We start from the raw sequence: 27649 nt of genomic DNA, 5'->3' as shown, positions 1-27649 counted from the left end.
ATGGATGAGAAGAATGAGGTAGAGAAGATCGATGAGATCATGCTGCCAGGGTTTAGATTTCATCCAACAGATGAAGAGCTTGTAGGGTTTTACCTCAAAAGGAAGGTGCAACAGAAGCCGCTCTCCGTAGAGCTCATCAAGCAGCTGGACATATATAAGTACGATCCATGGGATCTTCCAAGTAAGTTTGTCGCTTCTACTCTTCACGTTTGTCGCTTCTACTCTTCACGACTTCACCTCGCACTCTTTCCTCCTCCTGTGAACAAAAGTATATGCTTTTCCTTTTGTTGGTTATTATGAAGAGAAACTGCACCCCAGATTGGTAACTCTCTACCGCTCCTTACCAGCTTAATTTACAGTCTACATCTTGGCAGTGGAAAACTAAATGAGAGTCTCTTCCTATCACTGTTCACTATTCTATCAAGGGCTGAGCATTTTTTTCTTATTTCAGCTGAAGTTAGTTAGCTTTTACATTGTCAACAACAGTGTTATTTTTCAGAATAATGCACCAGTGTCAAACGTCTTAGACATTCTTTCCCTCAAAAAAGTTCATATTCAGTACACCCAACAGAAGGTTTTACGTTTCTTGGCATAAAATTTGGGCCACTATTTGTTGGCCTTTTAAAGTTTTATTTTACTAACTTATTTCATCAATGTTTGGTAATGTCTCAAAAGTAACTCCACCTTAAAGGCATCACTCTGTGGATGTCCTTCATCTCTTACTCTCAACAAGTAAAAACTAGAAGAGAACCTCTACTTCTATTTTTCATGAGTTGCTTTAGTCTCTGAGATCTAATGAACTATTCTTTCCCTGCTGCTACATGAAGAGCTGGCGACCGTCGGCGAGAAAGAGTGGTACTTCTACTGCCCGAGGGACAGGAAATATAGGAATAGCGCGCGGCCCAACAGAGTTACAGGAGCAGGTTTCTGGAAGGCCACAGGAACAGACAGGCCCATCTATTCCTCGGAAGGAACCAAGTGCATTGGGCTCAAGAAATCACTGGTTTTCTACAGAGGGAGAGCTGCAAAAGGAATCAAAACGGATTGGATGATGCACGAGTTCAGGCTGCCTTCTCTCACCGACTCGACCTGCACCCCCAAGAAGCCACTCGACAAAAGCATCCCACCAAATGTGAGCCATTAACTCATATATAGATTTCATGTTTACCTTAAATGGGCTAGATTGTGGATGATTAGAAGGTCAGTGTTTGGTGCAATGCTAAATTATAACTCCAGTTGCCATGTGAGAGATCAGGAGTTCAAGCTCTAGGGTGGCCACTTCCTAAGTCTGCCGTTGATCTGAGCGCGAGATTTCACTCGACATGGCTCTTTTGAGACAATCAAAATCTCTTCATACCTATTTTTGTTCTTTATCTTTGCCACCAAACACATTTTGCACCATTTCGTGGGGTTCATCTTCAGTTTCATGAGTCCACAGTAATATTCATTACATGACGAATAGAGTTGAGAACGTGAAAGACTTGAAGGCTTGATCTCATTTCTCCTTAGGGTCACTGCAGGGCACGAGTAAAATAATTCCATCATGATCAAACAACCAAGGGAGGAGGCTTCTGTATATACTCCAACCGAGTAGACCAATTTCTCTTCCTCCTCTAGACACACTAGATCAACAGGTGGGTCCTACTAGTATTTGGTGGGACCCACACCACGTTGATGGGTTATTATATTGAAGAATAGAGCAGAGTACGCAGCTGCAGCGACGTGGTCCAAGTAAGAGAGAAGTTGCACTACCAGAGTCAAGTAATTCATTCATTTTTCCTTCAGTAGCAGTCCCACCAAGTACCGTGAGTCCCACGCTCTGTACATTATTTTGATGAGGAAAAGGTACTTGAATACTCAGTTCAAGTACTAGAATAAGTACATGAATTTATATAGGAAGGAGAACTTCAATAAGTTAGATCACTAGCCTTGCCTTCAGCATTGAGTCTTGGAGTGGCCCACTTCCTGTAGAAAGAGGAAGGTGGTCGAATCTTAGAACTGACCTCACTAAAACTACTAGCAGGCACTTGAAGCAGCTCTTATTTAGGGCCTACGAGTGGTTAGGTGGAAGCATCCACTCACTTTTCTGGTTAAAAGTAGACCCTGTACCTTAAAGAGACAAGTGATTTGATGAAAGCATCTCCTCACTTTTAAGTGGTAGGATAAATTACTTCTGCTCATCCAAAAAACGCAAGAGCTACCAAGTGAGAGATCACAGACCCTATTAAAGCCCAAAGCACAGATTAACACTAGGAATTATATGGCCTTTTTCTCAAGATCTTGTGAACACTGACTTAATGCTATGCTTCTCTTGTTTAGGATTCATGGGCAATCTGCAGGATCTTCAAAAAAAACAATCCCATGTCTCAAAGAGCATTCTCTCATTCATGGCCATCTCCAGTGCTGAAAACCAGCATTGATTCTGATGCTTTCCTGCATACTATAGGCTCAGGCCAGTTTACTTCAGAGAACATCTCTTGCACCACGGAAACTGGGTCAGCAATCCATGCCTGCAGCAACAACGAGTTGCAAACGTCTGCTACTGAGGACTTCTCATCTCTAACTTTGCCAGCCTACAGCAAACCAAATATTCCACAAGCTTGCAGATCTGCTACACTGTCAGTTACAACTACAGATGCACCTCTAAGCTACACATACTCACCACTGGATATGCTTATAAACCTTTCCTCCGGCATGGTCGGAGACATCAACAAGGGGGCTGTGAGCATTGATTTTGGACAGCAGCAGCAGCATAATGCCAGTTTTGTAGAGAATTTGCAGCAGCAGAATGGAGAAGAGGTGACATACTTGCGGAATGCTCAGAACGATTGTGTTGGAAATGCCCAAGTGACAACAGTTAGAGCAGCAGCTGCGTTCCCATTCAACGTCCAGTCTAATGCGTTTGATGCATTGAAGGCTAGCTTATCGTGGGATTCTTCTACCACAGTATCAACTGAGATGCCGACAACTTACTCCACGAACAAGATGTGCAGTTGGTAGGAAGCAGTATCTTGTAATACGTATAATTTCCTTCTGCAGCAAAAAAGTGAAGAAGAGACATAGTAACACCACTATCTATCGACTAACTGATGTATATCATCTATACTTACAGAGTAGAATGAACACCACTACAGCCAAGTGTTCCACCTTGAACTAGCTTTTAAAGATCTTAGGCGTTAATGCTTGTTTTTTTAATGCAAGCATGTTAAAAAGGAAAATGCAGTAGCAGGAATTGCATGCTGTCCGGTGTTCTCTCTCTCTCTCTCTCTCTCTCTCATGTGAATCTGTGCACTGAAGCACCGTTATAAGTTTCACTTGATTTCTGATCTAACTGCATCTCTTAACATACAGAACCGTCGTAGCAAAGAGCAGGTTGCAGTAATCTTCCAAGCTTACATTCGTAACATGCTTTCCACGTCTATAAGTCCCAACGTGAGGAAGACGTCAAATGATGGTTTGATGAGGCCACCATTAGTGTCATGTCCCGATGAAAAACATTGCTGCAAGAGTCTGTGTTTCAAGATATTATTCTGCTGGTATCTCGTTAAATAGTAAGGGAACAATTAAACACAAAAGAGTGATAGAGCGAAGCTGGTTGATTATTGGCACTGAATTTTTCTTCTCCTACCTTCCTTTCTTGTCCAGAGTGAAGAATAAATAGGCGACCTATATATAAATTACAAGAAAACAAATTTTCAGTTGGTTTTGGACCTTATTTTTGGATTTGGTTTTTATTTCCATGTACTGGATCATATCAAGTCTTGGGTACTTTCATGCGTCTGTGATCACATAAAAACATTTTTAACCTTTACCATGATAGAGTAATTTCCTTGGACCCCCTTCTGTTCATTTGTACCTACCAAAAGAGCAGGAAAATTATTATTTGCAAGCCCATATATTAATAGTAATTCCAGAATCCTCTTATGATTCTAAATGTTTCAATATCATGATATGGTACTGATTTTCTCTGATGACTACCATACGACATAGTTTAAAGCAATTCCCATTTTGCAAATATGCATGAAGCTTTTGCACTTTCATTGTGTTTTTTCCAATTGAAATCAAAGTGTTTGAAGTGAAAAATTAGGCCCAGTACCTTTATTTCAACAAAATGGATATATCCAAAGAAAGGCCAATACAACCTAAACACTAGACAAAAACAAAGGATTGACCCAACCCTTCACCAATGAAACAAAGTGTTTATTTGTTATCTTTTAAAAATGAAAGGGGGTTTATTAAATTAACCGGACTAGTTTGTAAATTTCAGTTACGCAGTACAGGCTACAGCCATAACAAGCAGACCTATATATGAAACTTGTCAAAGAGGATATATCACAAATCTAAAAAATGAGGCCTTCTCTTTGAGATATGTTTACAGATTAGGTCTGAAAATGGAAATTCCATAAACCTACAATAATATTTAGTTATTCCAGGACAATAACAAGTTAGATGCATGTTTTCATCTGCACTTCGTGCTCATTTTGCAACAAGAATCTATTTGCACCACACGTGTGAGAACTTAAAAGAACAGTCATATTATTAAAGATTTTTGAGAAATTTCCATGAGTTTAGATACTTAGTCATACTATTTACTTTCTTGGTTCATGATTTCTTATTAAGGTGTGGATCAAAATCGAGTGCTAATTGAGTTGGGATCTACTCAAGCGGGTTGTGATCCAACCAACCAGACGCATAAAATAAGTGGATTTGTATGTTTAAGATTTTGAGATTTCTTTTTAAGAGATCAGATACTCGTATCATATTAGCAGTTATTTTGGTTCATAGCTTTTTACGATGTGCACCGAAGTTGGGTGACGATGAGATAATTGACTGTATTTATCATGAAATTTTAATGCCGAACCTCTTAAGGTCTCAAACTTGTCGTAGCCATTAAACCTGTTCAAAATTGATACTTAATGGATACACATGAAAGGGAAATTACAGATCACCTGAGCAATTCTCGCATTTATGACAAGCCAAAGCTAAGGGCCCATTTGACGGCCCTAACTAATTGTTTTACAATTAAAATGTTTGAATAATGATCCTAAAGCAAGGTGGAAAAGGAAAACTATTATTCTAAATTTAGTGTGTTTTTGGTTTTCTGGAACAATTAGTGCAAAAACTCTTTTCTGCTGTTTGATGAGGAAGCTGGGGAAAAAATATTGACCGTTGGCACTAGTAGTCATGATCTCTTAAACCCGGAACAGCTGAAGGTTGCAAAATCATAAATAAGCCATTCAATTTACTATAATTGTAAAATGCCTAATCTGCTGATCAACTGCATCGTTGTTCTTGTCCTCCGTGGTAAAATAAGGGCCATAAACAGCAAAAGGTACTAAGAGAAAGCACACAAAGCTCATAGGTATCTGTGGCTGCTGCAGTGTTTGGAGAATTAGCTTAATCATGACTTACTAAAACGAATCAGTATCAGAGGCTCATACAACTTCCAGAACCTGTTTTACATTGACTAATGGACAGAAACTGCATGAGAAACAGACAAGGTCACAATGTTCCATAACAGGTGGACCTCAATCGAACAAAAATGCAGAACAAACATCAAAAAGGGAAATCGATATTTAAGTATCTTTTGAATTGTGATGGTATGCAAGCAGTGAAGAAGACTCAAATAATGCGTAAGAAGATGCTGGGGCTAATGTCTGGATAGCATCGTTCTTCAACATGAAATGCCCATATACCCATATTAAGAAGCCCAAGAAGCATCACTGCAACGTCCACACAGAAAAACATCAGCCAAATGAGGCAAGTTAGGTGAAAAGAAACTGAAATTTTAGCCACAAGTGACAAGATTACCTGAAAGGATGCCAGAAAAGCATGTGATTCTTTTCAGTTCCTAGAGAAAAAAAACACCAAAATATCAATAACTGCCAAAGAGTGAAATTTTTTTGTATCAGCAAAAAAACTTATGGAGCATTTTTCTATGTAAAATTGCATAGTTGTTGCAGCATTATTGAGCTGCTCAGTATAAGGTAAAATCATGAAACATCTAAATGGTGGATTTGGATCAACATTTTAAAGCTAGAAGAAAGATCTGTAGCATACAAGAACTACAAAGTACAAATAAAACCTAATAAAAATTTCAAGCATCGCAGTGCATTGTTGCCAAATTGAAGATGATATTAAGCATAACTAAGGACAAACTATTGCCTTTCTAAATTCTAAGAAAGCAAGAGTGTCTCCAAATCACCGCACACCACAATTGAGCACCCATCCAGAAGGAACCCTAGTTCTAGTTACCTTTTATCCAAAAACCCAATAAACTTGGTTACCTATCAACAATACCACCTAGAAAAACAGGTTGCATTGATTAGCTTACCTTTCAGAACAGATTGCGAGGCAGCAAAGAAGAGAACCGTGAAGCTGTTGGAACCACTGCAGATAGTTGGAACCCTACTATTCTTCTGTTGCAGCTTCCGACTTCCCATTGTCTTCGACAACAATATTTGAGTCATTTGTAAGCAGTAATATATTGAAGAATGGGTATTTTCTTTTGCCATCCTGGAAAGTGAATCCTTTAAAACATTGGAAATGCCTACAGGTACTAGTAGACAAATGCATCTCAGAAATTGAAATGCAACAATTAAAAACAAGCAAACACAACATAGGTATAGGGCCATAGCTGAGGAAAAAATAGCATGCGAAGTTGAAATGCAACTGAAAAATGTTCCATTAAGAAAGAATGAGCTAATAAAGAACTTGCCCATGGAAGAAAGCTTGCATGCCTTGCATTGACATTACATTTTGTTGAGGTATGATCAGGCCAAAAGTATAGGTGCTTAAGATCATATATGTGTATCCAGAAATAGAATTTAGTTACTGGAGTTGTAATATATTGGTAGACTGATATGGCAAACAGCAAAGTACTACATCAAAAATTCTGCATTCTGGACTTCTCATGATAGAAAATGAGAGAATAGTTTGAGAAACTCGTAGCCTCAGATATCCCATAAGTCGTCATTGTGCATGATCTTCAACCACACGACCAGAATACCAAGATCCATCCTTCATACTCATGGCTCAATTAGAAGCTAAATGGATAGACCATCAAAATCTGTAGATCCAAATGGACATCATTTAGAACAAGAAACTTTCAGCATCCAATTTACAGATAACATATTTTTATCTAGAGAACATAATATATAACATGCAAAATAATTGGTATTCTGAACTGCTGCTCATGAAGATGTGCTGGCTTCGCACCAAAAAACAAAAACCAGAAGAAACTCACATTGTTGCTTTGAAACATAGTTGAAAGCAATAAAATGAGTGAAGACATGAGAAAACAGTAAAAGACAGTACTATTGAAAAAAAAATGAGGAAGTCACTAGTGAAGTAGAAGAGAAAGAAAAAAAGACTTGTCAACAGAAACCAAGGCTCTCGATGGGTTGGATGCAATAGAGCATCAGGATTGACATCCAGGAACTCTTTTCTAGGGCAAATGCCTCACTTCAGTTTCTACGACTGGAGATGTCACCCTTTTCATTCATAATACAACAACTTAACTTTTTGTTCCACAAAATCAAGGCCATCACTCACGCAAAATTTGTGTCATAGATAGTGTATATGTCCACTATTGACAAATGTGTGTCAGAGACCCACTTCACCTCTAATGGAGCCCTCACAAATTCCTGATGGAATGAATCCAGCATCAGAAGCTCTTGCCTATTTCTGATGGAGCACGTCTGGCAATCAAAACTATCCTCCGTTCTTGAACTCTATCTCATTTTGACATTAGGACATCTATGATGGAGGTGGCATCACCATTAAGGCTACAACCGGTCACTGATGCTCCATGGATCACTGTCGGGAAGCTTCAATAGATGAACACAAGCAATGGTGAAGCAACGACATCAATGACGATGGCAGTGATGGCAGGTCAATGATAAGAGCTGTAAGCCGTAGGTCGATGAAGCTTGCATGAGCAAAGGAATGTCGCTGGAGGAGAGTTGATGCCAAAGGAGGATGTTGCCGGTGCAAAAAGGTGAAACGCGAGGCTGCAAAGAGGACTGTGAGGCTGTGCAGCAGAGGAAGGACACAAAGGGAAGAGGATGCGGAGATGCATGAAAAGAAGCATTGACTGGCAAAAAAAAGTCCTAGGATCCAAGTAACGGACTCCTTAAAAAGATCGTCACACTCAAATCAACATGATGCAAGTGCAGGCACAGCTTGGGTGCAGCAACAACAAATTGCTTTCTTTTTTGTTGAATAATCGATGGTATCCTAGTCTGTTAGTTGTTAGTTGCTATTTTTATTATTTGAATACAATTATATGGAACCAACCACTCTCTCTCTCTCTCTCTATATATATATATATATATATATATATATATATATAGTTGGACTCCTCTAGATCCCACTTTAATTCTGAATTCTTATTCTGGAATCGTCGGTGAATTTTCGGAATAAGAATTACATGTTTGCTAGGCGAGTTTCACTTTCTAAATTTTGAGAAAAAGGTTCTGGCTGCACAGTGGAATTCTCACCAGTACATGACCCCTAAGGAAGCCATTCATAAATATAGGACGTACCAGCCACAATCAGCAACTCTCTCTCCTTTTCCCCTAATCAAGGAAACTTAACAGGTCTGACGTTACTCTCATCACTTGAACTTGTTATACTGAGCTCCACCCTGGTTCCTTTTGAATACCAAAATCATTCATCAGATTCCTTATCATTGTAACATCTCCCCAGTTGCCTATCTTCGCAGACATATTGGACAATGACACATAGGCTCCTGAATCACTGGGAGCCAGCTCTAGAACCTTGTTCGCTACCAATTTTCCAAGCTCAACATTCTCATAGAGCCTGCAGGCACCAAGAAGTGTTCCCCAAACAAGCGCATCTGGCTTGAGAGGCATTGCATCTATGAACTTCACTGCTTCTTCCAGTCTGCCAGATCGGCCAAGCACATCGACCATGCATGCATAATGTGGAATACCTGGTTTGATACTATAATCTTTTTCCATGGAATCAAGATAGCCATATGCTGCTTCTGTTAAACCATTGTGGCTGCATGCAGTCAAAACCCCAACAAAAGTCACAGCATCTGGTTCAATATCTTTCTCTAGCATCTGCTCAAACATTTGAAGAGCCTCAAGACCTTGTCCATTATGAGCATAGCCAGCAATTATGGCAGTCCAAGACACAACATCTGTTGCACATAGAAGATCAAATACTTTCCGAGAATCTTCTATGTTTCCACATTTTGAGTACATAGTAACCAAAGAACTGCCTACAGTAAGGTCGAACTCCAGGCCTGTTTTTATGGTTTGAGCATGAAATTGCTTGCCCAGTTCCACGTACGTGAGACTTGAGAGCACCCCAAGAAGCGATGACACAACAAAACTATCTATTTTCAATCCATCCTTCAGCATCTCATGAAATTGCATCAAGGCCTCCTCACAATACCCATTTTGTGCCAAACCTGAAATAAGAGAAGACCAAGAGAAGTGATCCTTTTCTGGCATCCTATTGAATACTCTGAAGGAAGAAACTGTGTCTCCACATTTGGAATACATATTAACAAGAGAACTGCCTACGAGATTTTGTCCTTCCATGGCAAAATGAAGAGCAAAGCCATGGATTTCTTTTCCTTTCCTCAACGATTTGCAAACAGAACAAGCAGTGAGGAGAGCTGACAGAGTGAACACATCAGGGTTGAGTCCTTCGAACTGCATTTTTCTGACTAGTTCAAATGCCTTTTCTGGCTGGCCATGATCTGCAAATCCAGCAATCATGGATGTCCAAAAAACAACATCTCTTTCAACTGCTCCCTCGAACAATTGAAAAGCTTCATCTAGGCTTCCACATTTGGAATACACTGTGGAAATTGAACTAGCGACAGAAACATCACAAGATAATCCTGTCTTAACAGCAAAAGAGTGTATCTGTTTCCCTAGTTCTTCAACGTCCACTACACTCAAAACACTTGATGTTGCATATTTGTCAGGTCTCATTCCTTCATGAAGTATCTGCTGGAACAACCAAATAGATCTTCCAGAATTCTGGCTTTGAGCATAACCAGCAAGCATGGCTGAGAATAAGGAGATAGATATCTTATCACCACTGACTCTTTCTTCATGAAAAACTTTCTCACACAATTCAATGTTCCCACATTTTGCATATGCATTTATGAGGGCCTCGGAAACCACAGTGCCTGAAAAAAGACCATTCTTCAACATCCAACAATGAAACTGCAATACCTGTTCAAGTTTGGCTATTTTAGCACAGGCAGAGAGCATACTTGTGAGAGTGTATATATTTGCACCAACTCCAAAAGTTCTCATGTTGTTGAAGAACTCAAAAGCAGAAACAGCATCACCCTGGCGAATATAACCTGAGATTACAGCTGTCCAGGACACAACATTACGTTCGGGCATTCGCTGAAACTCCACAAGGGCATCCACCATGCTTCCACATTTTGCATACATGTCAACGAGGCCAGTTGCAACAAAAACATCATCTAGAAGATTGCATTTGATTATCCAAACATGAATTGATCGACCCAAGTCCAATTCTTCAATACCAGCACAAGCAGTTAAGACACTTGAAAGTGAAAAAGAATTTGGTACATAATGAGAATCATACAGCATACTTTTGAAGAGAGAAAGTGCCACCCAGCTCTCTTTGTGCCTCACGCTACCAGCAATAACAGCATTCCAAAGAACCACATTTCTATGAGGAATGTCATAAAAAGCCCACATGATGTCGTCAAAGCTTGCGTTTTTGGCCAAAAAATCAATCAAGCTGGTTGCCACATACAAATTGGACAAATACCCAAATTTGATAATATGCACAAACACCTGCAACCCTCTTTGCCAAGATCGGTGCAAAGAGCACGCTGACAAAAGCCGGCAATAGACAAAGGCATCAGGGATAGAGCCTGCCAAACGAATCCTGCAGAGGAGACACCACAACTCTTCGAACTGAGAATCATAAACAAAACCAGGGGTGAGAGCACGCCGTGAGGCAAAGTTTGGGTGGTGAGTTTCAACAGACAGCGGGAGAGCAACATGGTTATATCTGCAAATTAGAAATGAACTGATGGAACTGTTAGAGAAGTGAGCACTGCGATGAATCCGGAGGACGTTGGACTGGAGAAAGTGGCAGCCAGTTGGTATGGATTCAGAAGGCAAGAAGTTAAACGTAGAGCCAGAAATCCATCGAGAAACTCTACCAAATGCTTCGTGAGCTTTGCTAACACTAGTAGGAAGGAATGAATGAAGAGGCTTCCTTCTCGTTCTCAATGAAAGACTTTGATGAAAGGGCATAACTCGAAGGGTTGTGTACCGATGTTGCTAGCAGCATCAAGGTCAGATAAAGCTGCACTACGTCCATGAAACAAAAGTTAACATTTCAGAGTTATGAAGCATAAGCATCATGGTTAAACATTAAACAATTTATGGCCTTGTGCAGAGAATAGAAGCATATGACATCATAAATTTTCACATGAGAACTTGACATGGGCAAAACAACGATCTACAAATACATTCTTCCCACATACAATGATCCTAGATCCTTCATTTAACGTTTCACATGGAAAGCCTCCTCGAACAACCAAATTCGGGTATGATTCTATTTAAAATCCTCAACACAAAAATGGCACCCAGTCGTTCGGCGGTTCATGGGAGAGGGCAAGGACGACTCTCCAGCTGCCCAACAAGGAGATTGGGAGGAAGAAAAAGGTCACCAGTGAATGGAAGGTTGTTCTCTTATGCAAGATTGGAGAACAAGAAGAATGTGAAAGAAACCTATAGGAGGACCTGAGCCTGACATTTCCATCGACGGAGAGTGGTGCGCTCATTGTCCGCTCTCGAACGGATTCATCAGCACCGGCTGCTCACTGTAAGCTTCGATTGGAGGTTTATGGAATCAGAAGGATTTTGGGTGCGGGAGAAAAGCGTTACGAACGTTATTGGAGCTCAGAAAGACTAAATGTTCAAGTTAGTAGAGGAAAAATAAGCCTAACTGAATTTGCACGAAGGTCAAGATGGCCGAGTTGGTCTAAGGCGCCAGTTTCAGGTACTGGTCCGAAAGGGCATGGGTTCGAATCCCATTCTTGACAAATATGTACTTCTCCCTCTCTTTTTTTTTATTCCTTTTCGAGTAATATCTTAATTTCTAGCCTATAGGAATGAGCACACCTCCCACATATTAACTCCCATTGGAGACAACACATAAATAATACGCTTCCCCCATATTAACCTTCATTGGAGACAACATCTATAAATAATTAGATTAGCTAAACTTTACTACTTTACAGCCTTGACTCTTGCCAACCCACCCTTTCTCATTTCTTTCTTATTTTAGGTTTTCTTTGTGTTTGATAGCTTCGAATCTTAAATAAAAAAATGCATGCAAAGGTGTATTTTGAGATCCTCAGTTTAAACAAACTTGGATGTCAGTAGCATAAAAAATTTATGCTAACATGTTAAAAACCATGAATTTATGGCATATTGAAAAGGGAGGGGGCTGTCCATCTCAAATTCATGGATATGAGATCCTTTAAACCACTGTGGGATCTAAGATTCATGATAAAACAAACACAACCTTAGTTATCTTTTGGTTGTTTTGTTAAGAAATCGTGCTTTTCTTTCAGATTATACCACATTGCTTATTAGTAAAAAAAAACATATGGTACCTAACCAAGAGAACTCAGAAAACTTTGTCACGAACAGATAATTGTTACCGTTGTACAATCACTATCTTTGTGTGGAGCACAAACTGAGGGATTTAACAATCTCATAATATCAGAATGTGTCAACTTATTTGCGCTACACTCAAACACTCTTCCCAAGGGAGTGTCGCCCCACAAAGACGTCAGCAGTTGTTTGAACGTCTGTAAGAGGCGGCACCAAGACAATTGTACAGGGCAAATAAAATTAAAACCAACATAAACAGCCATGAAATGTCGTCAAAATGCAAAGCTGCATATAACTAATGCATTTCCAACTGTTGTCTGAGAAACAAATAACTCGTTGCAACACTCATCAACACCAAGATGTTCGCCGTCAACTAAATCAAGATTTCCTACCAACTGGAAGTGTTAACTCTTAGCAGCCTGTTTTTCCTTCGCTTTTTGGATCTTCAGGAACTTCTAAAAGATTTTCTTCTCTCCAACCAAAAAAGCCAAGGCGATCATTGCTAATTTTGGGCCAAATTCTTTTGGAGAAAAAGTAAATATCTATTTGCAACCGCAATGAATTAAAGTTATAGTCAGATGTTGGTATAGAAACTTATGATGCAAATAGTAATTAGTGTGTGACAATAAAAGAATTTTCAGCATAAGAAGAAGCCAGCACATCCTATATGTCATAAAGATACATATTTTTTATCGATTGAAAAATAACAATGATCATTGAAAATTTTTGTCTGCATAGTGCATACCATATAATATATAGATTGAATAGTCGTCCCTTTGGTGAAACTGAAGAAATGAGAAGCACTCCTCTACTGCTTTCTGGAATTGATGCATGGGAAGAAGTGTACCATAGATAATTGCCATATAATTAAAAAAAAAAACACATATTTTTCACTCTCCGTATAATTATTTTACTACTTAACTACATCTAAATACATTTTACATTCTGCTGTTAAAAAAAACATCCTCTACTACAAAAAGAAACCATGCATATATGCATGACGGATGTGGTGAACAAGTGGGATCAACTGGGGAAGAGGAGGAAAGAAGGGTCTCTCACTAATTTCCTTCCCCTGAACGTGACCTTGAGTAGCTTGCTCTGGCACCACTCTAGATGGTCGCTGCTCACTCTCGACATTCTCAACACTCTGCCCACCAGCTTCATATCCACCAGGGAGAAGAAGAGAGACTCATCCATCCAACCCCCTTGCTGTTGCTTCTGCAATCTCTTCACCAGACAGTTCCCTGTCCTCTGCAAGTCCTTTAGCCTCTTCTCTTTCTAAAAAATTTCAACCAATAAAACCAAAATCATCAATAATCATATTTCCAATTTGTTTCAACAAACACACACACACACACATCCTCTATATATATATATATGAACATGTAGCTAACCAACCCTCATATACCATCCATCATGAGAATTATTTAGGTCATGAATTCAAATAAAATCAGAGGTAGAAACTAAATTGCAAAGAAACTTCAAAAGAGATGAGAATATCATTTATGGCAACTTATTTGTTTGATTATTACGAATTATTCTTATCAAAAGTTTGATATATGAATGTCAGATAGCTATATGTTTGACAGCAACCAGATGGGGGGTCAAAGACTACCTTGTGAAAACTAGCTTGAATGTTTGCAAACAGCTCTGCGTCGGTCGGGTCCTGCAGCTCTGTCTGGGAGCCGATGAGGCCCTTAAGTATGGTGCCGGCTTCGTCCCTGTCCCTTCTCACAAAATCCCAAAATGTTCTCAAGCATTCTTCCATTATCTCCACCAGATCGTCCACAGACGTATCTTCCTCCCCTTCGTCAAGCTTGCTAGACTTCTCCTCTGCAAGCGTAAGGCGAAAAAATGATCACGAGAGCGTTTCCGGAAGAATGCTTGAAAAAATAAGCATGTTATATATCGTCATGCTCATGATTCCCAATTTCATATTTTAGCATGAAAATAACGTTAGGTTTTTACTTAATAAACAAAGTTCTAAACGAATATTAGGCCCTAAACATGAACTGGAAAATAGATCGACCCTCTACAAATAAGACTGAATCTAAAGAGAAGTAAGGTCATTGTTTAATTAAATTAGCTACATAAGAGGTATATCCCAAAACCATGAATGAATTATGGTGAAACCCTGGTTTAATGGTCAGGAAGAGCTATTTACAACGTAAAGATGCCTGGTGAACCATTTAGAAGGCAGCAGCCGAAAAAAAAATACAATAAAATAAAGCGGTTGGTTTTAGTTGCCTGGAGTTGTCTACTGCAATTTATGTCACATGGTACGGTACATATATATACATATCTTAGTTGAATTTATTAGTATTATTTTTTATGAGCCCAAAAGTACAAATATGTTTTATGGGAATTGTTTGGTGAAGAGTAACTTTCTGATCACATTATTTAACACATATCATGTGAGGTTTACTACTAAACATACTTTATGTTCAATGTTCACCTACTCTCATCTGTATCCATCTTTTCACACTTACCATTTTCTTAAAAAAATAAAAAAGTTTCCCCACGATCAAACAAACAAGTTCTTAAAATCTTAGATAAAAACAGAGAGACGGATCATCTTCACCCAGCCCTGGGACAAAGTGATTTTGGCGCCAAAAGTGTACTAACCTTTTATCAAGGGCACCAGGAGAAGGCTCCGCTGGACGCACCGGTTCTTGACGTAGTTGTCCACTCGCGGGCCCTTGAACTTCTCGTCCTCTATGAACCTTGTGAGAAGGACCTGGAATGTCTGGAATTCGTCGGCGGCCCGCCTGAAGTTGCCCCGGTAGTCCGGGTTGGCGTCCAGCATGTCCCGGAACCGTGTGTACTGCCAGTGCAGGTACTCCCACGAGAGGCACAGCTGGCCCACGTACACCGTCTCCAGGTCGACCCGCAGCTCCCTCATGAACTCGGGCGAGGGCTGGATTTCGGATTTCTTGGCTCGACTTCGCCGGAAATTCTGTGACAAGACGGAAGTCAATGCCGGAATTGCAGCTCTAAGGGCCGAGCCTGACTGGATAGGGTCTGTCAACTTCAGGAAACCTATAAATGTTACAAACATGTCATTAATTCCCTGAATTGCATAATCAAAACAAACACCTCTCAAAAGTATTCTCCTGCCACACTTTCGAGAGGCACAGAGAGAGAGAGACAGAGAGAGATTCACCAATGGAGGACGTCTTTTGGTGGTTGAGGATATCAAATTTGCGCATTCTGTCTGTGTAGCTCTTATGGAACCTCTGCATCTCCCCCAAAGGGTCCTCCTTGGCCGCTGCCATCAGCTTGCTGTTGTCCATGCTCCACGGTTTGAGATCATCCATCACCTTGGGCCACTCAGACTCCTCGAGTATGGTGGGCAGCTCCCTCCCCCTCGCCCTCCTCATCTCCATCTTGAGTTTCTCCACCATCTTCTGGTGCTCCAGCAGCGCCTCGAGTTCGTCCAACTCCTCATCCTCATAGTCCCATCTTTCCTTCCAGCGCTCTGATATCGATTCCGCGGAGTTTTGGAGATGGTTGTCATCGTTTTCCCCAACGGAAAATGAAGTCTCGAGGTGCACGTCTTGGGGTTCAGTCAGCGGATCAGGAGTTGTGTCGTTGGTGTCTTCAGATTTCAGCAAATCATGGATGATGGGATCATTTTGATCCGAAGTCGACTCCAGTGGGCCCTCCGAAACATGGTTTACAGTATCTTCCACCTGCCCCACAATGTTGAGATGGCTTTCGTCTTCAGGGTTCACTTCATTTGAAGAATAGGTGTGGTCAGGACGATCTTTCTGAAGTAATTGAGGACTCTGTCCTTGGTTTTCAGGTGAACTCTGATCATGGGCGCCCTGGTATTGCAATGAATCACAGGAATTAGGACAAGTATAAAGGGCATCTTTAGCAAGTGTGTCGTGATTTCGGATTTGACCTTCAGAGATTTGCTTCAGAGGAAAGTCAAATCCATGAATGGTGCTGGAGATGGGTGGATCATCATCAACAACAAGATCAGGGATACCCTGATAAGATTGCAAAATTAAACCGCATCCTTCTTTTGCGTCGAGAACGTCAACATGCTTCGGTTCTAAATCAGATGTATCTAGAATCATACTGCCAATGGATATTTCATCATCACCATCTTCTTCTTCTGATTGAGTCGTTGATGAAGGCACGGAAGGAGCATGAACAGACAATAACTCAAGTCTTTCGTAGGCCTCATCCTTCTCCCCCAGGAACTCATAGCTAAACTCGAGCTCTTTGTCATCAGAATTTTCTAAGTCCGACGACTTGGATTCTTCACGAAGATCTTGGGCAAGTGACAAATAATCAGAAATTGGTCTAGGCTTAACACAGATGAAATCTTTCTCAGTTAAGAAGTCATCTTCCTCGAAGCTGCTATCTGATGTATCCCTGTCACTAAACATGTCACAGTTTGAGCCCACAGAAGAGGAAAAGTCTGTCGGTGAATCCCAATTTCCTCCCGCGTTAATGTCCAAGTACGCCGTGGGGCTTCCAAAGGGTCTGACTTTCAGAAACCTACCACTGAAAGAGCTCTGCCATTTCTCCTTGTTGCTGCTAAAAGCTTCATCGATGCCACCCTTCCCTCCGAAAGCCTTCATTTCGGCGTTCAGTCGAGAATCGTTATCTGAGTCTGTCTGGTCGTCAAAACTGAAGTCAATCACCTCCGGCTCCACGGCCGCATGCCGGAAGCCCTCAACCGGCAGTAATGCGGCGTCTTCCTGGAAATCCTCGTGGCCTGCATTCTTATTATCTCCAGCTCTTTCATCAAGCGAATCTCCTGCTTTCTTTTTATCTCTTCCTTTCTTGTCACATATTTCTTCACAAGGGACAACCTTTTCTAAGCATCCTCCATCTTGATCAATCCTATTGGAGAACGGCAGCAACAAAGTTCAAAAAAACACCAAAATCATCTTTCGCCAACCAAAAAACAAAAAGGTGACAAATCAATTTAAAAATTAGATCGTTTTTGTTTACCTCTTGAAACAATAGCCCTTGAAGAAGCTGATTAGACCAAAGTAGGTGGTACAGAGCAGAAACCATGATGAAGCTAAGAGATTCAATATCGCACAAACCTCTGCTCGAAGCACATCCCTTATCAGAAATAATTTGGCTGTAAAACCTTCCGCCATTGTTTCAACCTTGGAGGAGAGGATTGAGAATCCTCAGTAGTTTTCTTTTTCGCATATATAAGATTGGGAGATACCAATATGGCTTCCTATCAGCACTACCCCATGAAACACGCGAAAACAAGATGAATAATGACTCCCCACCTGCAAAAAAAGAATATGACAAGAGACTAAAACTAAGATTGATTGAAGCAGGTGAACATTTGCTTTGTAGGGATGATTACTCCTGTCTGCATGTGATGCAATGACAGGACACCACAACTTGATTCCTACACGGATGATCAGATTTGGTAGCACTTTCATCATCATTCGTCCCATTGGGAAACTTGGGGATTTTTGACATTGTATTTAGGAAGGATTTCGAATAGAAAAAGTAATATCTTTTTGTTTTTGGGTGCATTAGTCTTTCGTGTGAATTGAATACTAAGCAAAGGGGGTTAGTTTCTTTTCTTTCTGAATTAATTTTTCTAAACTCTCTGCAGGGCATGTGGCACCATGTACCTTTCCGGGAGTTTCACTTTTGACCTGGTAATTTTTTTTATTTATTTTTGTGGATAAAAAATTTGAGTTGAATTACGCGGCATCAACGCAAAGGCCGCGGGATAATTGACCGGATTTTTCTCGGTTTCCACCGTCGGATCTTGCCCTTCAAGCGTTCTTTGTCCCTTTTAAATGTTCAAGTTCTCAACATGATTTTGGAGCCATCCAACCAAACGGGGGACCGGCCGGCGAATGGGTCGGCGATGGCGGTGGCTTTTTCAAGGAAGTAGGCATCGTGTGTGGGCTAGACGCCGGCACCGCCGGACAAATGCACGTCTGACTGAGTTGGGCCCTTGGAATAAATGCAAGCATCCGGCCGGGTGTACCTGTCACGTTGCACTTTGTCTTTTTGGTGCCAAGTCCACTAAAAAGTCGGTTTTGAGCTTGACCACTTAAGCCCCGGCCATAAAGAATTAGTGGTACCTGTGAATTGCATAGATATCACGACTAGTTAAATTCTGTTCCCATTAGTGGTGTCAAAATCGGCCAAGAATTAGATCATTCAAATGGAACCAAAAATCTTTTTGACTTGTTATGCGCTCCGTTCGATGTCGACACGCACCAAAAAAATTTCTTTTGATTTGTCATTACTTTTATAAAAGAATTAATTTGGTGTATGTGACTTCATATGGGGTTTTTCCTGGTTGCTCGAATTCATCTAAGAACTGATTTTAACAAGATTGGTAGATACTCTGGTTGGCAAGCAAATGGGTCGACCCGGGTCAAATTTACAGGCTTCACCAACTTGGTCGACAGTGAGTCCCGCCGGGATATCGGTGGCTGGTGGAAGCGGGGGAGGCCGTGCCGCCGGGCGTCGCGCGGAAATTGTTTTTTAACCAAAGCGGGCGCTCTGCTATCAGACGTTTGGTAACGAGAGTAAGGTAGAAAATAAGGTAAAACGTGTCAGAGATCTCTGCAGGCTCACCATGTCAGTTGTCTACAAAGTTGGAGAAAGAAAAAACTAACCTGTGACTTAGCATCTCTCAAAATCCGCAACTCATACATAAGTTTCTCTTTCAGCATCACATTTTAGCCTGATCAGATGTTCATTCAGAATCAAACAACACATATAGTGACAAGTAATTGCTTACACAACATCCATCAAAATCTCCAAGAAGCAAAAGAAAAAAAAACAAGATGAAGGATTTACATAGTAACCAACATTCCAGAGAAATAAGTTTGAAAAATGAGTCTTCCATCAGAATATTGTATTGTTTTACGGTTTGCTACCTTCTTCTCATTTTGCTTCCCAGAGATTGTCCGAATCTCACATCTCAACTCAAACACAAGAAAATTCTTCTAGCCTAAAGATTCTTATAGCAAAATCTCTCCTTAGCAGGTGCCGGAAATAATAATAACTTAGGGTACCTGGTGGAACGTCCGCCGGAGAATCGAGAAGACCGATCCGAGCAGAGGAAAATAGCCTCCAAAGGCTGCAGGAAGGGGCTGCAACCTTGGCTGTCACGAGACGCTGCAGAAATGCCCCATGTTTGGTCGCTACTTACAGGGGGGCCGGTATTAGATTGTGGAAACGAACGGCGGATGGGAGGAACAGCGAGGGGGACTCAACCTCCGGCGACGATTCAGGCAGCTCCGGAAGGGGCTTTCGAGAAGAGGTGGAGGAGAAAAGAAGGATAGCAGGTTGAGAAGAAGAACAATCGGGTGAGATGGGGAGACACGTAGCTGGGGCTTAACGCCGGCCGGCGAATGGGACGAAAGCCGACGGCGACGACAACTGCCGCTGCAGCGGGAGGAAGGGGGAGAGAGGAGAGAAAAAGGGCGTATTTGGGTGGAGAAGGGATGGGATTTGGAGGGAGAGACAGGGAGGAATGGGAGGGAGAGAAGGAGAGCGTTCGGGGAGAGACGCCTGCGCGCGTGTTCTTTCCATTTCATAGAGAGTAGTCACTTTCCTCCTTATGCAAGCAAAATTCGTTTGCCAATGGAAGCCATGAATGTAAGTATTGCAGCCTGAGGTCATCGACATGTTTGACAAAACTCTTTAGAAAGCCCACCAGTGTTGGCTAATTTTGAAACAACTTCACTTCCTTGCTTCAGATTGAACCTTGAATTGATTTCCCGTAACCGTATGAAGAAACGGTGGTACATTCAACTTCTTACATGAATTAAGAGTTGATATTTAGATGCAATCTCTTTTTTCATGTTCAACTTTTTGTTGGACTTCTTTTAATGTTATTTTCTTCTCTCTCACACACAATCAGACGTCCGACTTTAGAATCTACTCAGTCCGATTCAGTAAAAACAGAGTGGATCTGATTACTAATTGGATTCGGCATGCAAATTACGTAATTGAGTTTAGATTCAACTTCAGTTGAATTTTGAGAAAGATCTAACCTATATAGATGTCATGTTTTTCTGTTAGTTGGAAAATATGGATTAGTATTTAAATTGTAGACATCGAGTATTTGGAGAAGAGATCCATTTTAATTGCAGACTCTTGGAGTTATTTAATTGCATGACCTCAGAGAGTGGACATTGTTTCTTTTAAGAAATGTGAACGGTGGGCAAGGACCATTAAAGAACTCACGGCACAAGTGTTCTTCAACTTTCTGCATCTCTTATATCTAAACTGATCCAAAAATGATGCAGCCTAATTTGGATCTAGATTTAAATACACAAATTTGATTACTTCTTGTACGTCAGCACCTTTAATTCGTTGTCTAGAAACGACATATCATAAGATTTTAGTTTGATATTATTCTATACTATTCAACAACTTATTTTGCTTTCCTAAGATCGGGCCTTATAAAAACCAAGATCAATTCGTAAAGGGAGAAAGTGACAAAAAGAAGTTCAACTCCAAGCCGTTGAATTATCAAGTCCCAACCTTGCCATTAATATTGCGAGGCCAAACTATATTTTTCAAAATATTTAACATGAATTATTACAATCTTTTTGGAGGCCCAAATTAAAATTTCAACCCTTTCTAGGTCCCCTTGGCCTGCTTTCTAATCGTGCTGGCGTTTGTTTACAATCGGGTTGACTCGACAGACCCGACCCGAAGTCTCACCAGCGAATGCTCAAGTTCCCACCAGACTTTTCTGCACAAGTGACGTCGAATCCACCGGTGCTGGTGTTGTCACCTCAGAGATTTCTAGAATCTTGGAATTTTTTTTTTCTCACAAAATGAATTTTAATTGTTTCTTCCAATTAGGAAAAATTACCGAATGACAACTGCAATTTAGCTCTCGATTCTGCGGCCAAAAAATTCTTCCGGTTAATCGGAAAGGTCCAAGAGGACCCGAGGCCCGTGAACGGATGCGTTTTACCATCTTACCCTTCATGAAAATGCAAAGGAAACATTTACTCTGCAAAGTATTTTAGTTGTTTTAAAAATTTTTTACTGAGGAGATTTTGTTTCTAATTACGAAGTCACTCACCAGGTTAGCGTATTAACATGTAACAGCCTATTCTTATTAGTTTCATTTCTATAATTTCCATAAGCGAGCCACTCTAATTGATGGGTATATTGTAGGTCCACTCAAATTTGAACAAGGAAAATAAGAGCCGTTCGGCCGTTGTTTGTTTGGATGACTTCCACCCGAAATCGCGATTTCTTAAAATTGTGCCATTTAAGTGGAGTCTAGAATCAGATCTTCTAATCTCGGATCCAAGTAATTCAACAACTTTTTAATTTTCAAACTTTTGATCCAGCTCGTTCTCTAACAGGGTAATTGTTTAAAATACTTCGAAACCGGATCACTGTCTACTAAGGACTTGAACGTAGGCCTGATATGATATGTGTTAGTAAGTCAAGTGCGTATTCGGACCAAATTAATTTGGATCCGACCTAATCCAAATTTATAGCGTGTGCGCTTGATCCAAACCAATTCACAGTGACTCAAACCATAAGAAAGCACATAAACGTAATTAAGAATAAGTAAATCCTTAAAATGCTTTTAGAAATGGTTAAAAATGGCATGTGGCAGTCTTGAATCAGGCACTGAATTAAACAGGTTGGCCACTCATTCAATTCAAATTGGTCGGTTCAAGCATATTCTTGCTTATTATGAAAATATTGGCATACTTGGTTATTCCCTTTGTTTCCTTTAAATGTGCGTCTTCATAACATTTTCATGAATCTTAAATTTCAGTTCTTACCTTAAGTGATCCATATAATTCTCCTTAATCTCTTAATTCCTATTGAATGCACATTTGAAGATATTTTTCCTTAAATTTGAGATCCATTTGGGTCTTGCATTGGACCCAAATTCGACGCATATGCATAGTCTTTAATTGTGACGAAAGAAGCTGAGAATAATTATGATTTTGAATTTGATGCATAGGCTTCAACTTGGCCAAACAAGTTGATAGCGATATGCCATCAAAATTGATGCCACAGTTTTCCTAATCCTTTTTTTTTTTTATTGAACATGGATCCACTTAAGCGCCATATTTCCCTATCAAATCTGGCTTCATGCCCCACTTTTTGTTTTAGATCGATGTTCTATTTGGGAAAACTCTGTGCCTTTCTATTGATCAATACCAACCCAATCTGAAATGCATGTGCATTATTATTTTTTATCTTACTTGATCCAAATATAAAAACTCTTGCGGCTTTTCGCCCTTAATTTGAAATCACCATTAGTTTACAGCAGGCAAAACCAAACACAATTTATTTTTCAAACTTTGCATGTTTTCGAACTCAGTGAATTGCAGACTAGAGAAGAAGAGAATAAATGAAGAGGAGAATGGAAAGAAATGGCTCTACCAACATAAGTTGGACACAGACCTTCCAACTGCAACCAACTTCTGATATGATGTGTGATAAAAAAAAAAAAAGATGCATATAATTATTTTACTACTGAACTGCTTTATACATTCTGCTGCTAGAAAGAAACGTCTACGAAATAATGGTGAGGAAGTGGGATCAACAGGGGAAGAGGAGGAAAGAAGGGTCTCTCACCAGCTTCCTCCCCCTGAACGAGACCTTGAGCAGCTTCCTCCGGCACCACTCCAGATGGTCGCTGCCCACTCTCGACATCCTCAACACTCTGCCCACCAGCTTCATGTCCACCAGAGAGAAGAAGAGAGACTCATCCATCCAACCTCCTTGCTGTTGCTTCTGCAACCTCTTCACCAGACAGTTCCCCGTCCTCTGCAAATCCTTCAGCCTCTTCTCCTTCTAAATAATTTCAACCAACAAAACCAAAATCATCAATAACATTCACTATATGAACTTGAAAGTTCTATGCTAAAAACAGTTTTTTCTGAATCTGCATGAAAAAAAAGGTGTGTGTTGGGAGATCCTCAGTTTATTTAAGTGTGTGTGTTTTGAGAGAGATCCGCGCTAGGTATTAAAAACCATGAATTTAAGGTTAGATGAAAGGTGCGGCCTTAAATTCATGGATTTGAGATCCTCAGAACCCGGGATGGAGACGGGATCGTGCATGGGAAGTGAGATGTTTAGTTCAAGCAACTCAAAATGCGGTTGAATTTGGAGTTCAACCAGATGGGGGAGGAGAAGACTGACCTTCTGAAGACTGCTTTGAATGTTGGCAAAGAGCTCAGAATCAGCCGGGTCCTGGAGCTCGGTCTGGGACCCGATGAGGCCCTTAAGGATGGTACCAACTTCGTCCCTGTCCCTTTTCACAAAATCCCAAAATGTCCTCAAGCATTCCTCCATCATGTCCACCAAATCGTCCACGGACGTCTCTTCCTCGACCTTGCTTGCCTTCTCTTCTGCAAAAAATAGTAGCCGAACAAAAGATCTAAGGAATACTATCGTCATGCAAATGCTCTATCTTATTCCCAACTTTATACTTTTAGCATGAAAATAACCTTATTTTTTTAGTTCCTAAACGAAATTTAAGAGAAGAAATGAACCTAAATGTGAATTGGAAAATAGCTCGAGCTCGACCCTCTACAAAGAGATGCAAAATCAGAGTGAATCTAAAGAGAAATAATTAACATATATAATATATATAACAAATATAACAAGGACCAAAACTTAATAGATCGTTGGTATTGTCCAACACGTTTTTCTTTCTCAAGGTATTAGAGTTTAAAATCTATAAAGTTGTGTTTGTTTTACTATGGATCTAAGATTTAAAGTGATTTGAAATTATGAGGTCCATGAATTTGAGGTCGCAACCCTCATCACCCTCTGGTCTCATTTCACTTTAAGTTCATGGTTTTTTAACATATAGCGTATGAACTCCATCTTCACTTTGTTTAGTCTATGATCACCCAAAACACCTTTTTTTTTTTTTATAGAGAAGATAAAATTTAAGATCGGATGGGTCTCGTTTTCTTTATCCACTTTCTCGTCAAAATTTATTGTTTGATCAACAAAAGTAGCAATTTAATAATTGTGTGAAATAAATATAAGAAAGGCAATTCAATTTTTCGCACTCAATACTTTCATTTAAAAAAATGTTTTAGCCCACGATCAAACAACCAAACAACGCGTGAAAATATTAAAGAAGGACAGAAAGACGGATGATGTTCACCCGGAGAAGGTGGTTCTGGTGCCGAAAGTGCACTGACCTTTTATCAGGGGTACCTGGAGAAGGCTCCGCTGGACGCACCGGTTCTTGACGTAGTTGTCCACTCTCGGGCCCTTGAACTTCTCGTCCTCTATGAACCTGGTGAGGAGGACCAGGAACGTCTGGAATTCGTCGGCGGCCCGCCTGAAGTTGCCCCGGTAGTCCGGGTCGGCGTCCAGCATGTCCCGGAACCGTGTGTACTGCCAGTGCAGGTACTCCCACGAGAGGCACACCTGGCCCACGTACACCGTCTCCAGGTCGACCCGCAGCTCCCTCATGAACTCCGCCGATGGCTGGCTTTCAGGTTTCTGGGCTCGACTTCGCCGGAAATTCTGCGACACGACGGAAGTCAGTGCCGGAATTGCAGCCCTGAGGCCCGAGCAGGATTGGAAGGGCTCTGTCAGCTTGAGGAAACCTGTAAACGTTACAAACATGCCATTAATTCCCTAGCATAATCAAAGCAAACACCTCCCCAAAAGCAAGAAGTATCCTGTTGCCACATCTTCGAGAGAGAGATTCACCAATGGAGGACGTCTTCTGGTGGTTGAGGATATCAAGTTTGCGCATTTTGTCTCTATAGCTCCTATAGAGCTTCTGTATCTCCTCCATGGGATCCTCCTTCGCCGCTGCCATCAGCTTGCTGTTGTCCATCTTCCACTGCTTGAGATCATCCATCACCCTCGGCCACTCCGACTCCTCGAGTATGGTGGGCAGCCCCCATCCCCTCGCCCTCCTCATCTCCATCTTCAGTTTCTCCACCATCTTCTGGTGCTCCAGCAGCGCCTCGAGTCCGTCCTCCTCTTCCTCCTCCTCCTCCTCCTCCTCCTCGTAGTCTCGTCTTTCCTCCCAGTGCTCTGATATCGACTCCGCAGAATTCTGGAGATGGTCGTCATTGTTTTCCACAAGGGAAATTGAATTCTGGGGGTTGGTATCTTGGGCTTCAGCCAGTGGATCAGAAGTTCTGTCGTTGGTATCTTCAGATTTCAGCAAATCATGGATGCTGGGATCATTTTGATCTGAAATCGACTCTAATGGGCCCTCAAAAACATGGTTTAGGGAATCTTCCACTTGCCCCACAATGAGATGGTTTTCGTCTTCATGGTTCACTTCATTTGAAGAACAGATGTGTTCAAGGTGATCTCTTTGAAGTACTCGAGGACTCTGTTCTTGGTTGTCTGGTGAACTCTGATCATGGGCGCCGCGGTACTGCAATGCATCACAGGAAGTGGGACTCGCATGATGGGTATCTTTAGTAAGTGCATCGTCATTCCGGATTTGATATTCATCGATTTGCTTCTTCGGAGAGTCAGATCCATGAGCGGTGCTTTCCTCCTCAGAGCTCGGCGGATCATCCTCAAGAGCATGATCAGGGCTACCTTGATTAGATTGCAAGATGAAACCACAACTTTCTTTTGCATTGACAACAACAAGAAGCTCCGCTTCTAGATCAGAAGACTCCAATATTATACTGCTAATGGATATTTCATCATCACCATCGTCTTCTTCTGATTGCCTCTCTGATGCAGACAAGGGAGGAGCATGAACAGACAACAACTCCAGCCTTTCATAGGCATCATCCTTCTCCCCCAGGAACTGATAGCTGAACGCAAGCTCTTTTTCATCAGAATTTTCGCAGTCCGATGACTTAGAATCTTCACAAAGATCATGGGCAAGTGACAAATAATCAGAAATTGGTCTAGGCTTAACACAGATGAAATCTTTCTCGGTTAAGAAGTCATCTTCCTCGAAGCTGCTCTCTGATGTATCCCCTTCACTAAACATGTCACAGTTTGAGCTCACAGAAGAGGATAAGTCCGTCGGTGAATCCCCATTTCTTCCCACGTTAATGTCCAGGGATGCCTTGGGGCTTCCAAAGTCTCCGACTTTCAAAAACTTACCATTGAAAGCGCTCTGCAATTTGTCCTTGTTACAGCTGAAAGCTTCATCGATCCCACCCTTCTCCCTGAAAGCCTTCATTTCGGCGTCCAATGCAGAATCGTTCTCAGACTCTGTCTGATCGCCAAAACTGAAGTCAATCACCTCCACCTCCACGGCGGCATGCCGGAAGCCCTCAAAGGGCCGTGATGCGACATCTCCGTGGACATCCAGGGGGCATGCATCCTTATGAACTCCAGCTCTTTCATCAAGCACCTCTCCCGCTTTCTTCTCATCCCCTCCTTTCTTGTCACGCAGTTCCTCACAAGGTCCAAGTTTTTCTGAACATCCTTCATCTTGATCAATCCTATTCCAAACGGCAGCAACAGAGTTCACGAAAGAAAAAAAAACAAAAAACAAAAATCAGCCTTCACCAACCAAAAAGCAAAAAAAGATGCAGAATCAATTCAGAAATTAGAATGTTTTCCTTTACCTCTTGAAACAATAGGCCTTGAGGAAACTGATTAGACCGAAATAAGAGATGGAAAGCAGAAACCATGAGGAAGCTAATATACTCACGATCCAACAAAACTCTACTAGAAGCGCATGCTTTATCAGAAAGAATTGCGCTCTAAAACTTTCAGCCATATTCTCAAACTTGGTGGAGAGGCTTGAGAATCCTCAGCAATTTTCTGTTCCACATATATAAGACTGAGAGAGACCAACCGATGGATTCCTATCAGTACTACCCCATGAAACAAGAGAAAACAAGAACAATAATGACTCCCCACCTGCAAAAGGATGACAAGTGACTGAAACTAAAATGGATTGAAAGAGATGAAGGCTTGCTTTGTAGGGATGATTTCTCCTGTCTGCATGTGATGCAATGACAGGATACCACGGGTCGATTCTTGTACGGATGATCAGATTTGGTATCACTTTCACC

General features: G+C 41.1%; 4 protein-coding genes and 1 non-coding gene across 15 annotated transcripts; 2 read left to right on the top strand and 3 right to left on the bottom strand.

The window, feature by feature from the left end:
- Positions 1–3187, top strand: LOC116247852 (protein FEZ). The gene is made up of 4 exons (XM_031620220.1): positions 1–181; positions 572–574; positions 828–1132; positions 2320–3187. Exons 1-4 carry the CDS (start codon positions 1–3, stop codon positions 2998–3000), a joined length of 1170 nt encoding a protein of 389 aa, XP_031476080.1. The 3' UTR covers positions 3001–3187.
- Positions 3188–5383: 2196 nt separating this feature from the next.
- On the bottom strand, positions 5384–11928 carry LOC116248817 (pentatricopeptide repeat-containing protein At1g74600, chloroplastic-like). 10 transcript variants are annotated; one of them, XM_031621806.2, is made up of 5 exons: positions 11792–11928; positions 8547–11340; positions 6335–7069; positions 5812–5851; positions 5384–5723 (listed from the first exon to the last, which is right to left on the bottom strand). In XM_031621806.2, the coding sequence occupies exon 2, from the start codon at positions 11286–11288 to the stop codon at positions 8631–8633; it is 2658 nt and encodes an 885-aa protein (XP_031477666.1). In that variant the 5' UTR covers positions 11289–11340; positions 11792–11928; the 3' UTR covers positions 5384–5723; positions 5812–5851; positions 6335–7069; positions 8547–8630. The 10 variants fall into 10 exon arrangements, with proteins under 10 accessions (XP_031477666.1, XP_049932301.1, XP_031477662.1 ...); XM_050076344.1 differs by adding an exon at positions 7623–8012 and having other exon boundaries at positions 8502–11916; XM_031621802.2 differs by adding an exon at positions 7623–8012 and having other exon boundaries at positions 8547–11916.
- Positions 11929–12001: 73 nt separating this feature from the next.
- Positions 12002–12082, top strand: TRNAL-CAG (transfer RNA leucine (anticodon CAG)). Its single transcript has one exon. It is a non-coding gene; the product is annotated as a tRNA-Leu (tRNA).
- A 1421-nt stretch (positions 12083–13503) lies between these two features.
- Positions 13504–20292, bottom strand: LOC116248320 (uncharacterized). Of its 2 annotated transcripts, none has more exons than XM_031621055.2 (7): positions 19691–20292; positions 19289–19356; positions 17631–18745; positions 15823–17519; positions 15285–15698; positions 14275–14492; positions 13504–13937 (listed from the first exon to the last, which is right to left on the bottom strand). In XM_031621055.2, the coding sequence occupies exons 3-7, from the start codon at positions 17783–17785 to the stop codon at positions 13683–13685; spliced, it is 2739 nt and encodes a 912-aa protein (XP_031476915.1). In that variant the 5' UTR covers positions 17786–18745; positions 19289–19356; positions 19691–20292; the 3' UTR covers positions 13504–13682. The 2 variants fall into 2 exon arrangements, with proteins under 2 accessions (XP_031476915.1, XP_031476914.1); XM_031621054.2 differs by having other exon boundaries at positions 17631–17926.
- A 2742-nt stretch (positions 20293–23034) lies between these two features.
- LOC116246884 (uncharacterized) lies at positions 23035–27649 on the bottom strand. Its single transcript, XM_031618789.2, has 5 exons — positions 27197–27649; positions 25350–27070; positions 24830–25243; positions 23814–24022; positions 23035–23465 (listed from the first exon to the last, which is right to left on the bottom strand). Exons 1-5 carry the CDS (start codon positions 27349–27351, stop codon positions 23211–23213), a joined length of 2754 nt encoding a protein of 917 aa, XP_031474649.1. The 5' UTR covers positions 27352–27649; the 3' UTR covers positions 23035–23210.

The sequence above is a fragment of the Nymphaea colorata genome, chromosome 2 (assembly GCF_008831285.2).
Source record: "Nymphaea colorata isolate Beijing-Zhang1983 chromosome 2, ASM883128v2, whole genome shotgun sequence".
Classification (NCBI taxonomy): domain Eukaryota; kingdom Viridiplantae; phylum Streptophyta; class Magnoliopsida; order Nymphaeales; family Nymphaeaceae; genus Nymphaea; species Nymphaea colorata.
Note: the sequence above shows the minus strand (reverse complement) of the source record. Positions and strands in the feature narration are given on the sequence as shown.

Coding starts and splice junctions, on each gene's coding strand:
- LOC116248320 (XM_031621055.2), bottom strand. CDS start 17,785: ATGGCGGAAGGTTTTACAGCCAAATTATTTCTGATAAGGGATGTGCTT. Junction 17,520..17,630: donor AAGGGCTATTGTTTCAAGAG/GTAAACAAAAAC, acceptor GTTCTCCAATAG/GATTGATCAAGATGGAGGAT. Junction 14,493..15,284: donor CCTGGTGCCCTTGATAAAAG/GTTAGTACACTT, acceptor TTACGCTTGCAG/AGGAGAAGTCTAGCAAGCTT.
- LOC116247852 (XM_031620220.1), top strand. CDS start 1: ATGGATGAGAAGAATGAGGTAGAGAAGATCGATGAGATCATGCTGCCA. Junction 1,133..2,319: donor ACAAAAGCATCCCACCAAAT/GTGAGCCATTAA, acceptor TCTCTTGTTTAG/GATTCATGGGCAATCTGCAG.
- LOC116246884 (XM_031618789.2), bottom strand. CDS start 27,351: ATGGCTGAAAGTTTTAGAGCGCAATTCTTTCTGATAAAGCATGCGCTT. Junction 27,071..27,196: donor AAGGCCTATTGTTTCAAGAG/GTAAAGGAAAAC, acceptor CGTTTGGAATAG/GATTGATCAAGATGAAGGAT. Junction 23,466..23,813: donor TTCAAAGCAGTCTTCAGAAG/GTCAGTCTTCTC, acceptor GAAATTATTTAG/AAGGAGAAGAGGCTGAAGGA.
- LOC116248817 (XM_031621806.2), bottom strand. CDS start 11,288: ATGCCCTTTCATCAAAGTCTTTCATTGAGAACGAGAAGGAAGCCTCTT.